This window comes from Barbus barbus (genome assembly GCF_936440315.1).
Source record: "Barbus barbus genome assembly, chromosome: 23".
Taxonomy (NCBI): Eukaryota; Metazoa; Chordata; class Actinopteri; order Cypriniformes; family Cyprinidae; genus Barbus; species Barbus barbus.
The window spans coordinates 4,054,861-4,073,136 of NC_136751.1; the positions used below are offsets into that span (position 1 = coordinate 4,054,861).

At 35.7% G+C, this 18,276-nt stretch overlaps 1 protein-coding gene across 2 annotated transcripts in view; it reads right to left on the minus strand.

Annotated features, from left to right (window-relative positions):
- Positions 1–18,276, minus strand: part of cngb1a (cyclic nucleotide gated channel subunit beta 1a) — a 35,090-nt gene that overhangs the window by 12,278 nt on the left and 4,536 nt on the right. For both annotated transcript variants that reach the window (XM_079374093.1, XM_079374092.1), the window contains exons 7-20: positions 18,016–18,115; positions 13,002–13,026; positions 12,792–12,876; positions 12,569–12,705; positions 12,310–12,481; positions 11,224–11,290; positions 11,089–11,113; positions 8,306–8,555; positions 6,524–6,670; positions 6,269–6,310; positions 4,930–4,986; positions 2,134–2,266; positions 1,290–1,320; positions 64–202 (exon numbers count right to left, since the gene is read on the minus strand). In XM_079374093.1, the coding sequence (XP_079230219.1) occupies positions 64–202; positions 1,290–1,320; positions 2,134–2,266; positions 4,930–4,986; positions 6,269–6,310; positions 6,524–6,670; positions 8,306–8,555; positions 11,089–11,113; positions 11,224–11,290; positions 12,310–12,481; positions 12,569–12,705; positions 12,792–12,876; positions 13,002–13,026; positions 18,016–18,108 (1,403 nt within the window). In that variant the 5' untranslated portion in view covers positions 18,109–18,115. The remainder of the gene's footprint in view (positions 1–63; positions 203–1,289; positions 1,321–2,133; positions 2,267–4,929; positions 4,987–6,268; positions 6,311–6,523; positions 6,671–8,305; positions 8,556–11,088; positions 11,114–11,223; positions 11,291–12,309; positions 12,482–12,568; positions 12,706–12,791; positions 12,877–13,001; positions 13,027–18,015; positions 18,116–18,276) is intronic.

Genomic DNA, 18,276 nt, shown 5'->3' on the forward strand with positions numbered 1-18,276 from the left:
CAGAGAAATATCATTGCACAATATTTATATTTATATTATTAGGTCAGATGGATAAACACTGACCTGCGGGATTTCCGATTTGCTACAGGAACAGTGAGGGTCATTGAGTCTAACTCTGAGGGCACAATGATTTTGGGAACGCCGCTCATCTCTCCATCATCCACTTCCTCTACCTTCAGTGCTGGCTTCATATGGGCTCTTTCTGAGAGCACACACAATGACACAATGAAGCAGATACGTAACAGATTCTTGTGCAAATACATTAAAGTAACTTGACATTATCATTGAAGACCAGCAATAAAACATAATAATGGCAATATATACATGTCAAAGTCAGACATGCCCCTTTGGGACAGCACACCTTAATACTGTAGCTTCAACAATTGATTGCCAATTCAAAGTCAATGTTTGAATAAACTGACAGCTCGGATGCCCAGATTATGCAGAGTTGATATATAAATAATGTTCTTAGTCTTTCCTATATGACAGGGTTTATTGTAACCAAATAACTAAACATTTTTTTGCATGTCTCCTCAACAGGACGCAGCATCTGAGGCAATATTCATGTCAATAGCGCACACTATGTGGTAGAGTTTGGAAAAAGCCATAACCTTAAGTGTGAGCTATAGTAACATTGGTACTTGCATTAGCAACAAATAACTGGCACACAACAGACAGCACAGCACAGCACAGCACTGTCTAGCACAGTCAGTTCACCTGAGAGATTGCTGGAGGTTTGGTGTCTTTCTGTAACTGTAGGGCACTTTAAAGTTATGTCTATAGATGTCAAGCACGGGATAATTTGGATATTAGGGCACTTCAGCATGGGATGTTTTAAGAATAAAGTCCACTAACTACAAATTCTAAATCCAAGACTACATGCTGCTGCTGATGCGTTCTACATGGGCTTGAGGATGTTGAGGCGGTGGAGAACGTTCTGGAAGCACTGATTGGCTTGTTTTGGGAGCTGGGACATCTCCTGGTATAGCAGCATGAGATCGGAGGGCATCTTGGGCAAGGGAACATTATTGTTTTTCAGCAGATGTAAGCTGCTCAGACATGCGGAAGCATGGGGGATGCGAAGAATCCAGCTCTTTACGCCAGAACAGCTAGCAGGCGCTGCAGATAGGCAGACCACTTCAGTTACACTTACATTACATTGCACTGATTATGCACAAACTGGATATCAACAGTTACAGTTATGTTCATTTGGTTTATACTGCACATCTTTCATACTTGTCTATAGTCACTGTATGTATGTATGTGCATGTGTTTATGTTCACACCAACCTCCACATCCTTCTTCAGGAGGTTCCTCTTCCTGCAACAGCAAATCAGACGATAAATAAAAGAAACATGTATAAGACAGCAAATATGAGTCAAATATGAAAAACTCCTCAACTTTTACAACATTTATAAACTTGTAAAGCTGCAATTCAGAACAATCCCAATATATTTTTCTGCACTAAAAAAAAGGCTGTGAAAAATTTTCACTCAGAAGTTGCTATTAAGTTTCACAAATAATAATAAAGAAACAGCACGTAACTCACTGAATGAAACATGACATTTAAAAGTATAAAGACTGATATAGTATTTTATTGTAAAATGTAATCTTTGTTTTATTTACAGTACATAATCTTTTACAGTGTGAAAGAAACTGACTTGTTGCATAATTAAATGTTGCATTTAATTGAACAAAAATATAGTATTTTCAGATCTGTCACGTGTTCTAATAATTTTGGCCACCACTGTATACTGCAAGTCATATTTGATTATTATATTCAGAAATAATGTAAAATACATGTAAATAACATAAAACCTTTACGAACATTATAAGCACTATGAACATTCTCATGTTTATCTCATTCAACAAATCTAAATGTGTGCATTTCATGCATGTTTTGTGTACTTGAGGTTAATTGCATTACATAAATCACAATGGAATATAAATCACAGCATGTTTCCCACGATAAAACATGCGGGTTATATTTTTGAAAATACAGTAATAATAATGCCTGTTTTTGATCAATTAGATGTTGCCTTGGTGAAAATAAATATCAGTTCCTTTTAAAAAGTTAAAATATCTTCCCAAACTAAACGGTACCTTGCTAAAATCTTTTAAGCAATATGTTACCTGGTCAGCATCAGGAGGTAAAGATGCTCGTTGAGGCTGACTGGTCACTGGCGGTGGTGGACTTTGGGGTGCCTGATCTGAGACATCAGACTCGTGTGGCGAAGGCTCCGCTGGGCAGACATCCATCATGCTCCTGAAAAAGGGGTTTGAGCAGAAGTCTAGTCATGGCAACGCATCCAGTCAATCACAGACGTCCAGAGGCTGCTTAACCCCCAATCAGATCTGCAGAACTCAAAGAAGCTGACAAAAAGTTATTGGATTGGATCAAAATTCTCAGACAATCCCACAGTTGTACTCTGAACGGATGTTTTTAGATTCAGGTTCAGTGAAAATGGATTTATGATGTTTTTTAGAATCTGTCATAAAGAGATTACGGTTTAAGGAATAGTTCGTTCAAAAAAAGTATTCAAAAAATGTACCGAAAATGTGCTTACTCTCAGGCCATCCAAAGCAAATCCAACTCATCAGAACAAATTTGGAGAAATGTGGCATTACATCTCTTGCTCACCAATGGATCCTCTGCAGTGAATGGGTGCCGTCAGAATGAGAGTCCAATCAGCTGATAAAAACATCACAATAATCCACAAGTGATCCACACCACTCCAGTAAAAGAGAAAGTGAAAAACTTTTTGAACCTCAAAGTTTTGCTCCCAACTAAAATACGAGTCCTCTAAATAATATTGCTTTCTCAAGAGAAAAAGCCATCTAGTCTGAATCAGGAGAGAAATATGCACACAACAGTTCAAAACAGCTCTAAACAAATATGTTGGTGGGTTTTGATGTGAGAGACAACAGGAGATGGACTTTTTCACTGGATGAAGCGTTATTATGGATTATGGACTCGTATTTTGGCCAGAAACTATAGTTTAAAGTTAAAATGCCTTAATGACGGATTTGTTTCTTACAATCATTTGGCGTTTCACTTCACAAGACATTAATTGATGGATTGGAGTGGTGTGAATTACTTGTGGATTATTGTGATGCTTTTATCAGCTGTTTGGACTCTAACTCTGACGGCACCCATTCACTGCAGAGCATCCATTGGTGAGCAAGAGATGTAACACTGCATTTCTCAGGTGAAGAAACAAACTCGTCCAAATCTTGAATGGCCTAAAGCGGTGAGTAAATGTTCAGCAAATTCTCTTTTTTTCTCGTGAGGACTACCAGCAAATGCAACAAACTGCATGATGGTGACAATGCTGGTCTCAACAGAACCTCGACTTTTGTATTCCTTTCACCTATGTTTGCTTGTAAAGAATGGATAGAGTGGTAATACTGTACATCCTCTGATACTAAAAGCAGCAATGCTACTAATTTAATAATTCAGTAGCGCAGTAGTGGGGTAGAATAACAAAAGTCTCCAAGTAAATACGTTTTGTGGCACGTCTTAGATGGTGTTATAGTAGATTAGAGTAGCGTATAATGTAGGAAAATATGTTTAATAATCACAAACTAATGTAGGCCAGTCTAACATACCTTTTCTTGTCGGCACTGTTTACAGGGGATGTCAAGTTGGTTGCGAAATGTTGATTAAAAAGTGCACATTTCAGTTTAATTCCATAACTTTTTTTGGCTTTCTGAATTCAGCACTGCAATTCGCAGCAGCAGCAGGTCTGAAACTGTGTTCTGCTTCTACTTAAGTGCTTTGGCCTAAAAGCTTTTTTGGCATCAGCTGTTCTGGTTTTCAGTGACGCGGTAAAGCAGGATGAAGCCTAAATGAAGCATCTGACATCATGCCCAAAATAACACAAAGAGCTCAAAAGTGGGTCACTCCTATACTTGTAATGGTTTGTCTTTTTACAAACTGAAACAACACTCAAAAGAGGTTTGCTTTGATTTAAAGAAACATTCTCTACATGGGCTAAACTGCTTATACTAATTTGCATGTTCTTTTTTAGTGTTGTTGAAAGAAGTCTCTTATGCTCACCAAGGTTGATAACACAATACAGTAATATTGTGAAAGATTATTACTGTTAAAAGAACTGTTTTCTATTGGAATATATTTTAAAATAGAATTTATTCCCGTGAGTCAAAGCTGAATTTTGAGCATCATTATTCCAGTCACATGATCATTCAGAAATTATTCCAATATGTTGATTTGCTGCTTAAAAAACATTTATTATTATTTTTTATCAGTGTCGAAAACAGATTTTTCTGCGTAATATTTTCGTGGAAACTTTTGGGGCAAAAAAAAGAGAAATTTAATACTTTTATTCAGCAAGGACGCATTCAGTTAATCAGAAGTTTCAATAAAGACATTTATTATTGTTACAAAAGATTTCTATATCAAACAAATGCTGTTCTTTTGAACTTTCTATTCATGAAAAGAATGCATTATGGTTTCCACAGATTTATTAAGCAGCACGACTGTTTTCAACATTAATAACAATAACAATAAACATTTCTTGAGCACCAAATCAGCATATTAGAATGATTTCTGAAGGATCATGTGACAATCGAATGAAAGTTATTTAAGAGATTTTGTACTGTATACTGTATATCTCTGATATACAGTACGGCCCACTCTAAAGACAATGTAAAACATTGCATGAATGTATGAAGGCTTCATACTTATCTCAGGAGTACATGCTTTAGTTTTACAGGAACAGCAGAGGCTGTGTGGGGACTGTGCAGATATAAACAGCAGCTAAAGCATGTGCTGCAGCTTTAATGAAGTATAATGTGACACTGAAGGACCCTGCTATCGCTGCTTTATTTGTCATGTCATCTACCCCAGTAGTGTAATGCTCAGGCTGCTAGCGCTTTGCTGCTTAGCTCTGAGGATGAAGGCCTTACTCTGTGTTCTTACTATCCTCACTCTCCTCCTCACTCTCTTCATGGAGCGGCTGTAACCTGTATGGCGAGCCGGAGAGGACAAACAGCACTTCAGCTGACACTCAGGAGAATAAAGTAACGGTACAGCAGTAAAGAGAAGCAAGCAAGAACTCGCATACAGTCACTCTGCTGTGAGAGAAAGATGCAGCACTGAAGGGTTGGAGTCCAAAATTAAGTTTCTGCGAATGGAAAGTCAAATACTACCCATGCAATTATTATTATTATTTTTTACTGGCCATTAAAGTGCACTGAATATAGATCAATATGAGATTTGGGCTATCCATCCTAAACTTTAAAAAAGATTTTTCAAAGTTGTAAATTATTATTGGAGTATGTTTTACAAGAAAATATATTAGTCTTCTACAAAATTTCACATTTATTTCTGTTACTTGCCATTTCTTTGTAACTATTTGTAAAATTTACCAGCAGTGAAAATATCAAAAATTGAGTGAAAGTTATTTTTACATCAAATTTGTTTCAGTGTACCACGTGACCAGCATCATATAAGAATTTAACTGAATTTAATTAAATTTATTTTAGAAAGAAAAAACACAAGCAAAACATGTCACTTTATAGTTATATTGTATTATTTTTATATATACACTATAGTTTAAAAGTTTGAAAAATATATATATATTTTTTTTTCTTGGAAGAAACTAATACTTTTTTCAACAATCAAACAATTTATGTTCAAAAGTAACTAAAGACATGAATAAATTTATAAAAATATCTATTTCAAATAAATGCTGATCTTTTGAACTTTATATTGATCAAAAAATCCTAAAAACAATTATCATGGTTATCATTTGTTTTTGAAGCAGCTCAACTGTTTTCAACATAATAATAATAAATGTTTCTTGAGCAGCAACTCAGCATATTAAAATGATTTCTGAAGGATCACGTGACACTGAAGACTAGAGTAGTGATGCTAAATATTCAGCTTTGCATCACAGAAATAAATGACATTTTACAATATATTCAAATAGAAAACAGTTATTTAATAATAATAATAACATATTCATGTTTTTACTGTATTTTTGGTGAACATACGAATCTTCTTTCAAAAACATAAAATACTTATTTTGTAAATCGTAGTATTATTTTGGTTAAAACATGTATGTAATGACGTGTAATGTAACAAAGCATATAGATGACCACAAAGCTAATAGAAATAGACAAAAAGCTAGCTCTAATTCTAAGCCAAAGACTATTGTTACTTGTTTTTGTTATTTGACGAGTGTTAATTTTGGACCCTGGCAGAAAGCAAAGAGCGAGAGTGGAAGGGAGGGGAGACACTTACTCTGAATCCTCTTCGTTCTCTTCCTCCTGGATATTTGGCAGTCTTTGTAAAACAAACAGTGAACAGGTGAATTCTGAACACTGTAAGTGTGTTTATGTGTGTGTGAGACAGAGAAAGGGATAATATGAGAGATATAGAGACAGCGCATTGGTCACACAAAACTTTTGTAGCCACTTTGTGGTTTATCACACCCCAGATCTCAGTCTTAACAAACACAGGGTTCCTCTCTGAGTTTGTGGTGTGTTTGTGACTTACTGCTCCTCATTGTCCGGCTCTTCAGTTTTCGTGTCGATGATGATCTGCGTGGTGTGCTCTTCCTCCAGCTGTCTGACGGCCAATTCTGCAGCCTGCTGGGCCAGATCCTCCGCCATACGAGCCGCTTCCACACGCTCCTGCTGCAGTCTACACACACACAAACACAGACAGAGAGAGAGACAGATGTAATGCCTTCACGTGTTATTGAAATGAGAAAAAAAAAGCACTGTATGCTTTTAGGGGGTTTATGTGCAACCTCCCTAACTCGTAATTGCGACTGGGAAATAATTTTGATACCCGAGTTTCAGAGTTGGAAGAAATCATACATTACATACATGACATGTTGACTGTTTTAGCCTGTATGCCATTTTGATCATATATATCCATGATCATTTGATGCATTTTTTTTTTACACAGGGATACTGGCTTTTATTTAATTTTGAAATACTCTGGGTTTAATTTTTCGGACAACAAAGCAACATTCAGCATATTGAAAAACTGGAAAAAAACTCAAACTGGGTTAAAGATATGTCTTTAACCAAGTCTTAAAGGTACAGTAGCAAAATGGACTATTTAACTCTGAGGGTCAGCGAGAGGGTAAAAAACAGTCATGAAAACTAAACCTTGAAAAATATTAAAAGTGTAGAATATAATCTAGTCCTTATTAACCCTATAAAGCCTTTTATATACAGTCATTGTTTTAGATTCACAAATTATTCAGGCCTCTAAATGATCAAAATTGAGCTGAAACCAATTTATTTATTTTAAATCTATATGCCTTCTGTCATCTATTTATTCTCACCAAGTAAAATGCTTTTTAGTGTAACTCTAAAAATATCCACCTCCAGGTCATTTGTCTTTACCGATTTTAATATTCAAGTGTGAGAGTAACTTTTATACTGTTTATACACTTATTGGACTGAAGCAACTTAGGTCTACATGATTATCCATACAATTATTTGAATAAAATCATGTTAAAATGTATCAAATCATGTCTAATTCATGTCATCATCATATTGCATTGCATTAAATTTTGCCTCCACAATAAAAACTAAAGAGCTTTGATCATAAAACTAAGCATTTTAATTAGTGCTGTCAAATGATTAATCGATTAAAATTTTTTGTTTACATAATATATGTGTGTGTACTGTGTATATTTATTATGTATATATAAATACACGCACATACAGTATATATATTTAAAATATTTACATGCATACATTTATATTCATATAATTTATATTATATAAATATATTTAATATATAAAATAAAAATTTTCTTATATATCTACATGCATGTGTGTATTTATACAATCATAATAAATATACACAGTTCACACACACATATATCATGTAAACACATTTTTTTTTTTTGGATGCGATTAATCGTTTGACAGCACTAATTTGAATATTATCATACTGAGACATTATTATAGATATTGAGTGACAACTGATATAGTCGTCACTAAATAATAGTCCCCTATACTCTTGCAAAGATCTCATTGAATTACATTACAAGCTATCAGAATTTCATCTTCATTTTTGAACTTTAATAAATATCAGCAACTGAACCAAACTGCATATTTTTTGCTCAGTTTGAGAAATTCTCCTATATCAGACTACATGAGCCATAAAAGCCTGATGTATCAAATATGATACTTAACAAAATCATTTTTTATTATGACTAAAGACAGCACTAAACTGTTCTATTTCAAAATATGCATGGCTTCACATGGTTAAATCCACCACACGGTCGCTGGGATCTAAACCACTAGCTCTCACCTGTCCTCTATATTTGCTATGGCAGTCTCCTCCGCTTCCTTCTTGATGCTCTCAATGAGAGGTGTCCAGCGCTCAGTCTGGGTCTCTGCGTCCTCCTGCTCCTGCATGGCCAGCACGTGAGGCAGGATGTTGGGCAGCACCTGCAGCAGGGATGAGCCCTCCTGCCCCGAGCCCTGCTCCCTCTGCTGGGCATCCCAGTCTGAGTCCACCTCCTCCAGAACCATATCACACGGGTCCTGCAGGATGCAGACTGCACCGACAACAGGAAAAAAAATCATTGGTCACAGAGATTAGGCTTAAAGACTGAGAAACTGACATATTTCTGATTGTTTTCTTTTTCTACTGAATGTTTTTGTATCAGTGCATCACAACTGACATAGTTTTCTCTGAATCTGAAGCATGCAGATTTACTTTCGAGACAAAAACTGGATAGCATTGATCCCACTGGAGCCCAACGTGGTTTGCTGGTCTCAAAGCATGTCCATGCACATTAGGCTGTTCTATGTTTTGGATGTTTTTTGTGCGGTTTTGGGCAACTGTCAGCTGTTCAAGCTGTATCATGTTTTTTGTTTGTTTGTTTTTTTAATTATTAATCCTAATAATGCATTGCATGTCTGTATTATGTATTAAAAAGCAACACATTTAGACCCCAATGGCAAGAATTGCACATTTTGTAAGCTGTAAGAATTGTTTAAAATTTAGGGTAACACTTTATTTTAAGGTCCAATTCTCACTATTAACTAGTTGCTTATTAGCATGCATATTACAGCTTTCCTGTAGCTCAAATAGTAGAGCATGGCGCTAGCAACGCCAAGGTCATGGGTTCGATTCCCAGGGAAAGCAAGAGCTGATAAAATGTAAAAACTGTAACTTGAATGCAATGTAAGTCAAGCGTCTGGTAAATGCGTAAATGTAAAATGTACTCACATATTGTCTGTTTAATACTTACAGTGTAAAGGGTATATTAATGCGTTATTCTACATGACCATGTTCTGTCTAGATCCCTTAACCCGAACCAATACCAAAACTTAACAACTACCTTACTGTTAATAAGCAGCAAATTAGGAGTTTCTTAAGGGAAAACTCAAAAATGCTAATAATGAATATGTGTTCCCTATTCTAAAGTGTTACCAAATTTGGTTGATGAAACACCTACAGTATACTGTGAGTCCTAAAGTGTTAAAACTTACTGAAACAGAATGTCTGATAAAACTGAATTAAATCATTTTAGCTGCAGTTGCAAGTAATACAGTAGTGCTTCTTCCACATACAATTTTGCAAGCATTTTACACATTCCTGCTCTGACCACACGACAAACAATCTGCTTTTTGAAATCATTTATTTATTATTGATTTCATACAGCGAACAAAGTAGCTGCCTGTGTTGTGTTAGCAATAGCCCTTCACAATAAAGCATAAACATAAATAGCATCAATATACAGCATGAGAATGTTCCTCCTTGCTGTTGTGAAGCCTGATATTGATGAATCGTGCACAGTGACTTTGCTAACATCCTTAGCATGGCAAAACAGCTCATAGGTTTTGTTTTTCAAAGACTATTTCTTTTGTATAGCAGGCAATGTAGATATTGGCAAACGCATTTAGTGGCATGGGGATTTATGGGCATTTTTTTCTTCTTTTTTTCATTTTATGGCAAAAATATTACATATAATTTTGCTACTTGAAACTACAAAAATGATTTTCTTACTCAGGGTTTTTGTCTTGTTTTCCAGTACAAAGATCAAGATACCGTTACTTAAGAAACAAAATTATATTCTCAAGTCTTGTTTTCTGAAAAATTTATCAAAATGAAGCAAATTTATTCTTAAAACAAACAAACAAAAAATATCTGTCAATGGGGTAAAAAAAAAAGGTTTTCATTTTGAATTATCTTTTTTCTTACCTCTTTGGCCGATATTTTTTCTCGTTTTAATCAGAAATTATTATTATTTTTTATTTTTTTAGAAAGCAAGAATATGTTTGCTTGTGTCTTGATTAAAGAATATTTAGATATACGTACTGTAAAACAAGAGGAAGAAAATCATTAAAAGCAGTGTTAAAGGTGAAAGACTTTTTTTATGTTAAACTTTCTCCTATCCCAGTTTAATATTCATAGACAAAAGTTGATTTCCTCTAAACATGTGAAAACCGTGGCTCTGTGGTGCTTATGAAATCCTAAACACAAGTTTGGGGCTAGACTTTCTGACCAATCAAAGGCAGAAATGTTAATGTTTAATGACACTGATGGTGCAAATGCAGACAGTATATTAGCAGTAAATGACATTGTAAACTCTGACTGGGCCACTGTGTGTTTACTGCATGTCTGTGAGGTAGCCTAATCTTCAAAGCACTAAACAATCATAGCAATTAATAAGCCAGCATGCTAATCTGTAATACAGTTAACAGAAATCACCTTGGAAGATTACATGAAAAAGCACTTTGAACTGCTACAAATGTTCAAAGCTGATATAGCTGTACAGAATTAGAGGATATTAGTATGTGTGTCTGTCTGAACGTCTCTCGCTGTCTCTGTGTGGAGGTAGTGGCTCTCCCAGTCATCTTCTCCTTATGTTTAGGGGGCTTTAACGGCCTTCTCCCCTGAAACAGAAGGAGAAGAGGAGCTGAGTTAACACCTCCACCTACAAATAAGCAGTGAGAGAATAGCAACGCCTCTGATAAATTCAAATATATAATCTTGGGGAGAAAAACACCCTGTCTTGCAAAGCTGTCTGCAGTTATTATATCTATGCGTGTAAAGAGATGTTAAAAAAAACACAAACTTACCGTTTTGAACGATATCAGAGCTGTCCTGCAAATAAACACAAGGTATGGGTATATAGACCACTAGCAGAATAGCAGTCTTGCTTACTTTTACATACACTACTTTACTTTAAAGGGGACAGTGTGCTTACAGCTTACCTCTTTTGGTTTCTGTACTGGTTGTGGTAGAATGCGTCCGAGCCCATGTACAATCCAGCCAACCATACTTGAAAACAAATTAATGCATGTCATTAGACTTATATATATATAAATATTTTACATTTATCCAAACAATAAAACTGTTTTCTATTTGAAAAACAAAGACACGTTATGTTCACAAAAAAAAGAACACACAAAACACAAAAACTAGCAAGCAAAAAACAAAACAAAACAAAACAAACAAAAAACAACAACAACAAAAATGAAAACAAAACAAACACAAAACAAAAACAAACAAAATTAAAACAATAACAAACACGGAAAACACAAAACAAACCAAAACAAAATAAACAAAACAAAATAAAAACACAAAACAAACCAAAACCAAAAAAGAAGAAAAACAAAAGAAAAACCAAAAGCATTACAAACACAAAACTAAAACCAAAAAACAATGCAAATGCAAAACAAAACACACAAAACCAAAAACAAATAAACAAAACAAAATAAAAACACAAAACAACAAAACACACGAAAAAATAAAAAAACAAAGAAAATGAAAACGATACTCAAAACGAAACAAACAAAACAGAAAAACAAAACAAACACACAAAAAACAATACAAATGCTAAACAAAAACAAACACACACACACACATGTTGGTTTTAGTGGTTTATGGGGACTCTCCATAGGCGTAATGGTTTTTATACTGAACAAACTGTGTGTGCTATTGCCCTACACCAACCCTACACCTAAACTTAGCCCTCACAGGAGACTTTGTGCATTTTTAGATTTAAAAAAAAAAACACCATTTAGTATGTTTTTTAAGCCTTTTGAATTACGGGGACATAGGCAGTGTCCTCATAAACCACCTTCATATTGTAATACCTCTGTCATACCCATGTCATTATACAAATTTGTGTCCACATAAACCACATAAACATGCACACACACACACACACACACATACACAAAAAGTAACATACAAACAAAAAACAAAACAATCTATATTTATTTAACCAAGGAGTTAAAGCTTGGTTTGGTAACATAACCATATAGACATTATAAGGGAAGCAGATGGACACTTACTTCGTGCCTTTGGAATCCTCAACTACATTAGGTTGCTCAGGAGCTGCAGGTGGAGCTACAGGTGCAGGTGGAGCTACAGGTGCAGGTAGAGGTGCTGGTGCTGGTGCTGGTGCAGGTGCAGGTGCAGGCGCAGGTGGAGGTGCAGGAGCAGGTGTTGGTGCAGGTGCAGGTGCTAAATAGAACAAAAGAAAATGTCAAACGCAGACCACCCTGTCACCAAGAAAGCCTAACATTCTTGATTTAAAAAAAAAAAAGTTACCTGGCTCTTGTTTGCAGGGAGTCACAGGTGCAGAAGCAACTTTCTGGGCAGGTGCATCTGTACCAGCAGGAGGATCAAGATGGACAGGAGAGTGAGGAACTACTTTCTCAAAACCATGCTTAATCCATTCTATTACCCTGAAAGAGAAAAAAAACAGATAGGTTAAAGGTGTTCAGCCAGAATGAGAGCTCAGATTAGCTTCTGACAGCTGATTAACATATACCTGGGAGAGAAGGGCACGTTAGTAGCATCTGGCTCCTCATCAGACACAACCTCCACCACAGGAATATGAGGCAGTGGCCCAGCATCTGGTGAGAGTGAGAATCATGTCACATGTGTTGTGTCCTATCTCATCGGCCCTTTGCAATGCAAATTCTGAAAGCCAAAGCTTATACTGTTCTATATGAAGTGGTAATTAAGAGGCTGGACTCACCACGAACGTCTTTGACCTCTTGCACCTGTAAAGAGACAAAAAACACCAAATAACTCTTACTGCATTAGTTCTTGACTTACAGTTTTTTACAATCATTTTTGCACTAATAACAGAACCTTTGTGTCATTTTTCAAAACTCTAGACACATAATTCACAACTGAAGGTCAAAATGCACATTTTTCAAAACACTTAACACTTTTTCCAAATGCTTGGATACAATACAATACACATAAACTAAAGATCTTTTGTTCATTGAACTAAAATCACTGAAATCACTGGTTCAAAATGACACAACTTAACATCAAAGTATTACTTTTTCAAAATGCAGCTCTCACATCACATCTGAATTGAGCGTCTATTCATTTCATTATAAAGATCTAACTATCAATTGATACAACTGCTTAAAATGATAAGTAACTGTTGCATTACTCTTGATGCATAGCTTTTATGGAAACTGATTAACAATATTCTATGTTTAGATCATGAAAGATTCAGGATAGATCATTTGACACCAATTACCACAGAATATGACCCTTATGGACTGCAAAATCTATGGATGACATATTGCATTCTTTATCAGATATGGTTTCTATGGTCCCATGTACCACTTTTACAGAACACATTTTCATATGTGTTCAACTTTAATGTATGAAAGATGTCACTTTTACGTAATTGCTTTTGTGGTTTTAATGAGTTAATGGCTACTCATTACTGCTGATTGATTTCACATATTTGTACGCATATATAAGTAAGATGAGTGGTATCCTAGTAGCCTACTCAACATAGTGAGGACATGGAGCCAGAAGTGGAAGGTGAAAGGCAAGGATTACATGGTGGTCAAAGGAATAGAAGGGGACAAGCACCCCTTTTGAGAGGTGTCCATGGGTCTCATCATAGAGGAGAGCTTAGGCCTCACCAGAGAGGTCATCGTGGGCCTCGTTTGAGAGGTGTGGGTGAACGTGGTAGAAGACCACAGACCTAGACACCGGCAGCAACAGCAAAGGGTGTCGAATGAAATCAGAGCTATAGTTGTAGACTATGTCATAAATTATGGCATGTTTCAACCAAATCTCAGTAGGTCAGTGTCAGGCCTGGATTCGCCATGCCAGAATATTCTTTCCAAGATGTTTAGCGAATGAAAACATCCATTGTAATGTAGATGAGAACCTCTGGCCAAATCCACAAGACCGGGTTGATGGAAACATAGATGCACAGTGCAGGGAGGAACACTTCAGTTTACAGTATACTGTACAGTTTTTTTCTTTTTTTTAATCTAAATTTTTCCTTTGGAAAACCTATGTTATGATTTTATTTCATCAGTAAATTTCACATTACAGTAGTTCAATGATACCACTGTGTCTGTACTATTCTCTATAGTCTACAGTAAAATAATGAAACCTGAATCACATATTTTGTACAACTATATTTAATGATTGTACTAACAAATAAACAGTGAAACTATGGGTATCATGTGTGTGGGTGATCTAAAGTAATGTTCCTATGATATTTCATAATAAATTAGTACTTTAAACCAATGCTTCTGCAAATGCAAGGCTTCTTTAAAGATATGAACACAATATGCAAAGTTTTGAACACTGGACAGCCTAAATAATGACTGTTTTGTGTCTAGAGTTTTGAAAAATGACACGAAGGTTCTGTTATTAGTGCAAAAATGATTGTAAAAAACTGTAATATTGGTGTGAAAATTAAAGGGCCAGGTGATTGCCTTGCATTTTAGTTTTTATCTGTCTGTATTATTTCAAGTGTCACTCATTGGTGTTTGCAAGAAGGTTTTTAAGTTTATGTTGGTATTTCTTCAACTTCAGGAATTTTTCCCTCGGTAAACTTCGAAAATATAGAAAATAAACTCTTTCAAAACATATTTTTCCTGCTCTCGCTGGATGTTTATTTATGTTATCTCACATATTTTTTACTTATATTTTAACACACCTATTTTATCTTGCAATGGTCAGCCATAATTTGTGTATAATTTGTAACCAATATTGTGAGTATCTCTCATTATTTCACATGGTTTGTAAATATATGTTTTTATTTATAACATTTCAAAGTTGAAAGTCTGTGGCTGTGATGAGTTTTATGTGATCTTCATTTACAACCCGAAATCCACAAATCCACAACTAATTAAGTTAATTGACATCAGGTCTATAATAAAAGGGATGTCTTAGAGAGGCAGAGTCTCTCAGAAGTAAAGATGGGCAGATGCTCCCCAATCTGTGAAAGAGTGCATAAAAAGATTGTGGAATACTTTAAAAACAACGTTCCTCAACATCAAATTGCAAAGGCGTTGCAAATCTCATCATCTACAGTGCATAACATTCAAAAGATTCAGAGAAACTGGAGAAATCTCTGTGCGTAAGGGACAAGGCCGAAGACCTTTGTTGGATGCCCGTGGTCTTCAGCCCCCAGACCACACTGCATCACTCATCGGCATGATTCTGTCATTGACATTACTAAATGGGCCCAGGAATACTTCCAGAAACCACTCTCGGTAAACACAATCCGCCATGCCATCTGCAGATGCCAACTAAAGCTCTATCATGCAAAAAGGAAGCCATATGTGAACGTGGTCCAGAAGCACCATCGTGTCCTGTGCGCCAAGGCTCATTTAAAATGAACTGTTTCAAAGTGGAAAAGTGTTCTATGGTCAGACGAGTCCAAATTTGACATTCTTATTGGAAATCACGGATGCTGTGTCCTCCGGGCTAAAGAGGAGGGAGACCTTCCAGCGTGTTATCAGCATTCAGTTCAAAAGCCAGCATCTCTGATGGTATGGGGGTGCATAAGTGCATACAGTATGGGCAGCTTGCATGTTTTGGAAGGCACTATGAATGCTGAAAGGTATATAAAGGTTTTAGAGCATCATATGCTTTCCTCCAGACAACGTCTATTTCAGGGAAGGCCTTGTGTACTTCAGCAGGACAATGCAAAACCACATACTGCAGCTATTACAACAGCATGGCTTCGTAGTAGAAGAGTATGGGTGCTGAATTGGCCTGCCTGCAGTCCAGATCTTTCACCTATAGAGAACATTTGGCGCATCATTAAACAAAAAAACGTCAAAGACGACCACGAACTCTTCAGCAGCTGGAAACCTATATCAGGCAAGAATGGGACCAAATTCCAGAACCAAAACTCCAGAAACTCATAACCTCGATGCCCAGCCGTCTTCAAACTGTTTTGAAAAGAAGAGGATATGCTACACCATGGTAAACAAGCCCCCGTCCCAACTATTTTGAGACCTGTAGCAGGCATCAAATTTGAAATGAGCTCATTTAGTGCATAACATTGTAAAATTTCTCAGTTTAAACATTTGTTATGTTCTCTTTGTTCTATTGTGAATAAAATATTGGCTCATGTGATTTGAAATTATTTTAGTTTTCATTTTATTCCAATTTAAAAAACGTCCCATCATTTCTGGAATTCGGGTTGTAACACCGCGTTAGTTTTGATAATGGTTACGGCTGAAGAAACACCACATATGTAAGCAAGCATGCCCGTTTTAAGCTGCTAGCCATGCAATCATCTTGATGTAGCAGGGTCAAGCTACAGCAGGATAGTTATAGAATATAGTAAGAAACTTTAAGATATTTGAAAGGCAATGAAGCTGAAATTATGAGAGTGACAACCTATAACTGCCTAAAGCAATCCTGAGAAGCTCATCTGCAGCAATCAGCTTGTGTTTACAACCTTAATTTGTTGTGATGCTATATACTGGGATGATAACATTAAGTAGAAGTAGAAGTCATTAATATTCAGCAGTTTGGACTGGTTGTTATAAATGCTTCTTGTTTACATGCATTCAAACCGGCTGATTACTGTGAGCAGACAGAAACGCAGGCGAGGATCAAAGAAAGGAGCTCGTATTTTGACAGAATCCTGCCCTAATGATGTGATGATGAAAAGTGTAGAATATGACCCCTAGTTGACTTGAGGGACAGAGGAGAGAACAGCTAGCATGATCCTGACATAGCTTGTCCCAAAAACACTGTACTTACTGGAGGATCCACTTTAACCACTGGAACTGTAGGCTAAATGGAAATGCAATGAAACTCTCACAGAAGTTTGAAAACCTAGACATCTAAAGGTGTCTGTGGACCTGAAATGCTCCATTAACGCTAACTCTAAAAATGAACTCCATTAACTCTAAAATGCAATCTAAAGTAATTAAATAAAATATATATAAAACAAATCTTTGTAAAGTCATTCTTCCTCAATCTTTATCTAACAATAAATACAAATTTTCTCAGTAAAAATTATTTTTTTCTCAGTAAATAATTAGTAAAAAAAAAAATCTTATGAAACATGCCTATGAAATATATATATATACTACATTTTTGTGGAGTCATTCTTCCTCAATTTTAATCTAATAACAAAATAATTGTCATTTTTTATAATAACAATGCATTTCTTTTTGGTAAAGGTACATTTTGTTTTCATAATTCACATTTTAAAATAACAAATAATAATAACATTATATATATATATGGTAAAGTAGCCAAAGAGATAAAAGATTAACTTTAATAAAATTTTACTAAAGTATTTAAAAACAGATAATTTCTGAAATAGGTTAAATCAAGAAAAACATTTTTTAATGTGTTTTTTTCATTAAAGTAAATATACCTTACAAAAACCTTCACTTTTTATTGTACATTGTGAGGCTCCTGGACAGACTTTGGAAAAGGTCTGTTTTCATTATCCATGTTATTTAAAATTTAGAATTTAAATTTATTTGAAATGGTTGGAATATTAAACACATGAATGATCATTCTTCACAAACGTCCATGAACAGCATAACAATGTAGTCATTAATATGCTTAACAAATTCTAACATGCCTAACTAATAAGCTTATGTAGTAAACTGCAGCAAATCCGGCAAACTTGTAGGAGGAAATATTATAAAAATTGACTTGGTAAATAACCAAATCAGCAATCATACTGCACAAAGCCTCAGTGTCTTATGGGATTAGTGAATGTGTGCAGTGTGTGTCTATACCTCAGTGACCTCCTCCGGCTCTGTCTGACCCTTGTATTTCTCATCTGGCTGTGGAACCACTTTTCCCAGTCCCTGCACAATCCAGCCTATCATTCCAGCTCTGATGGAAGAGGAGATACAGTAAAGTCCATCAGCTGCTCTGGGCATAGGTGAGGATGTGAATGCATGCAAATAAGCTGCTTTGCTATAAGTCAACTCTAGATGGCAGCAGGGGACAGTAAAAACAAACAGGTTTGCCCAGTGGGCGCCAGTGAAGCATAT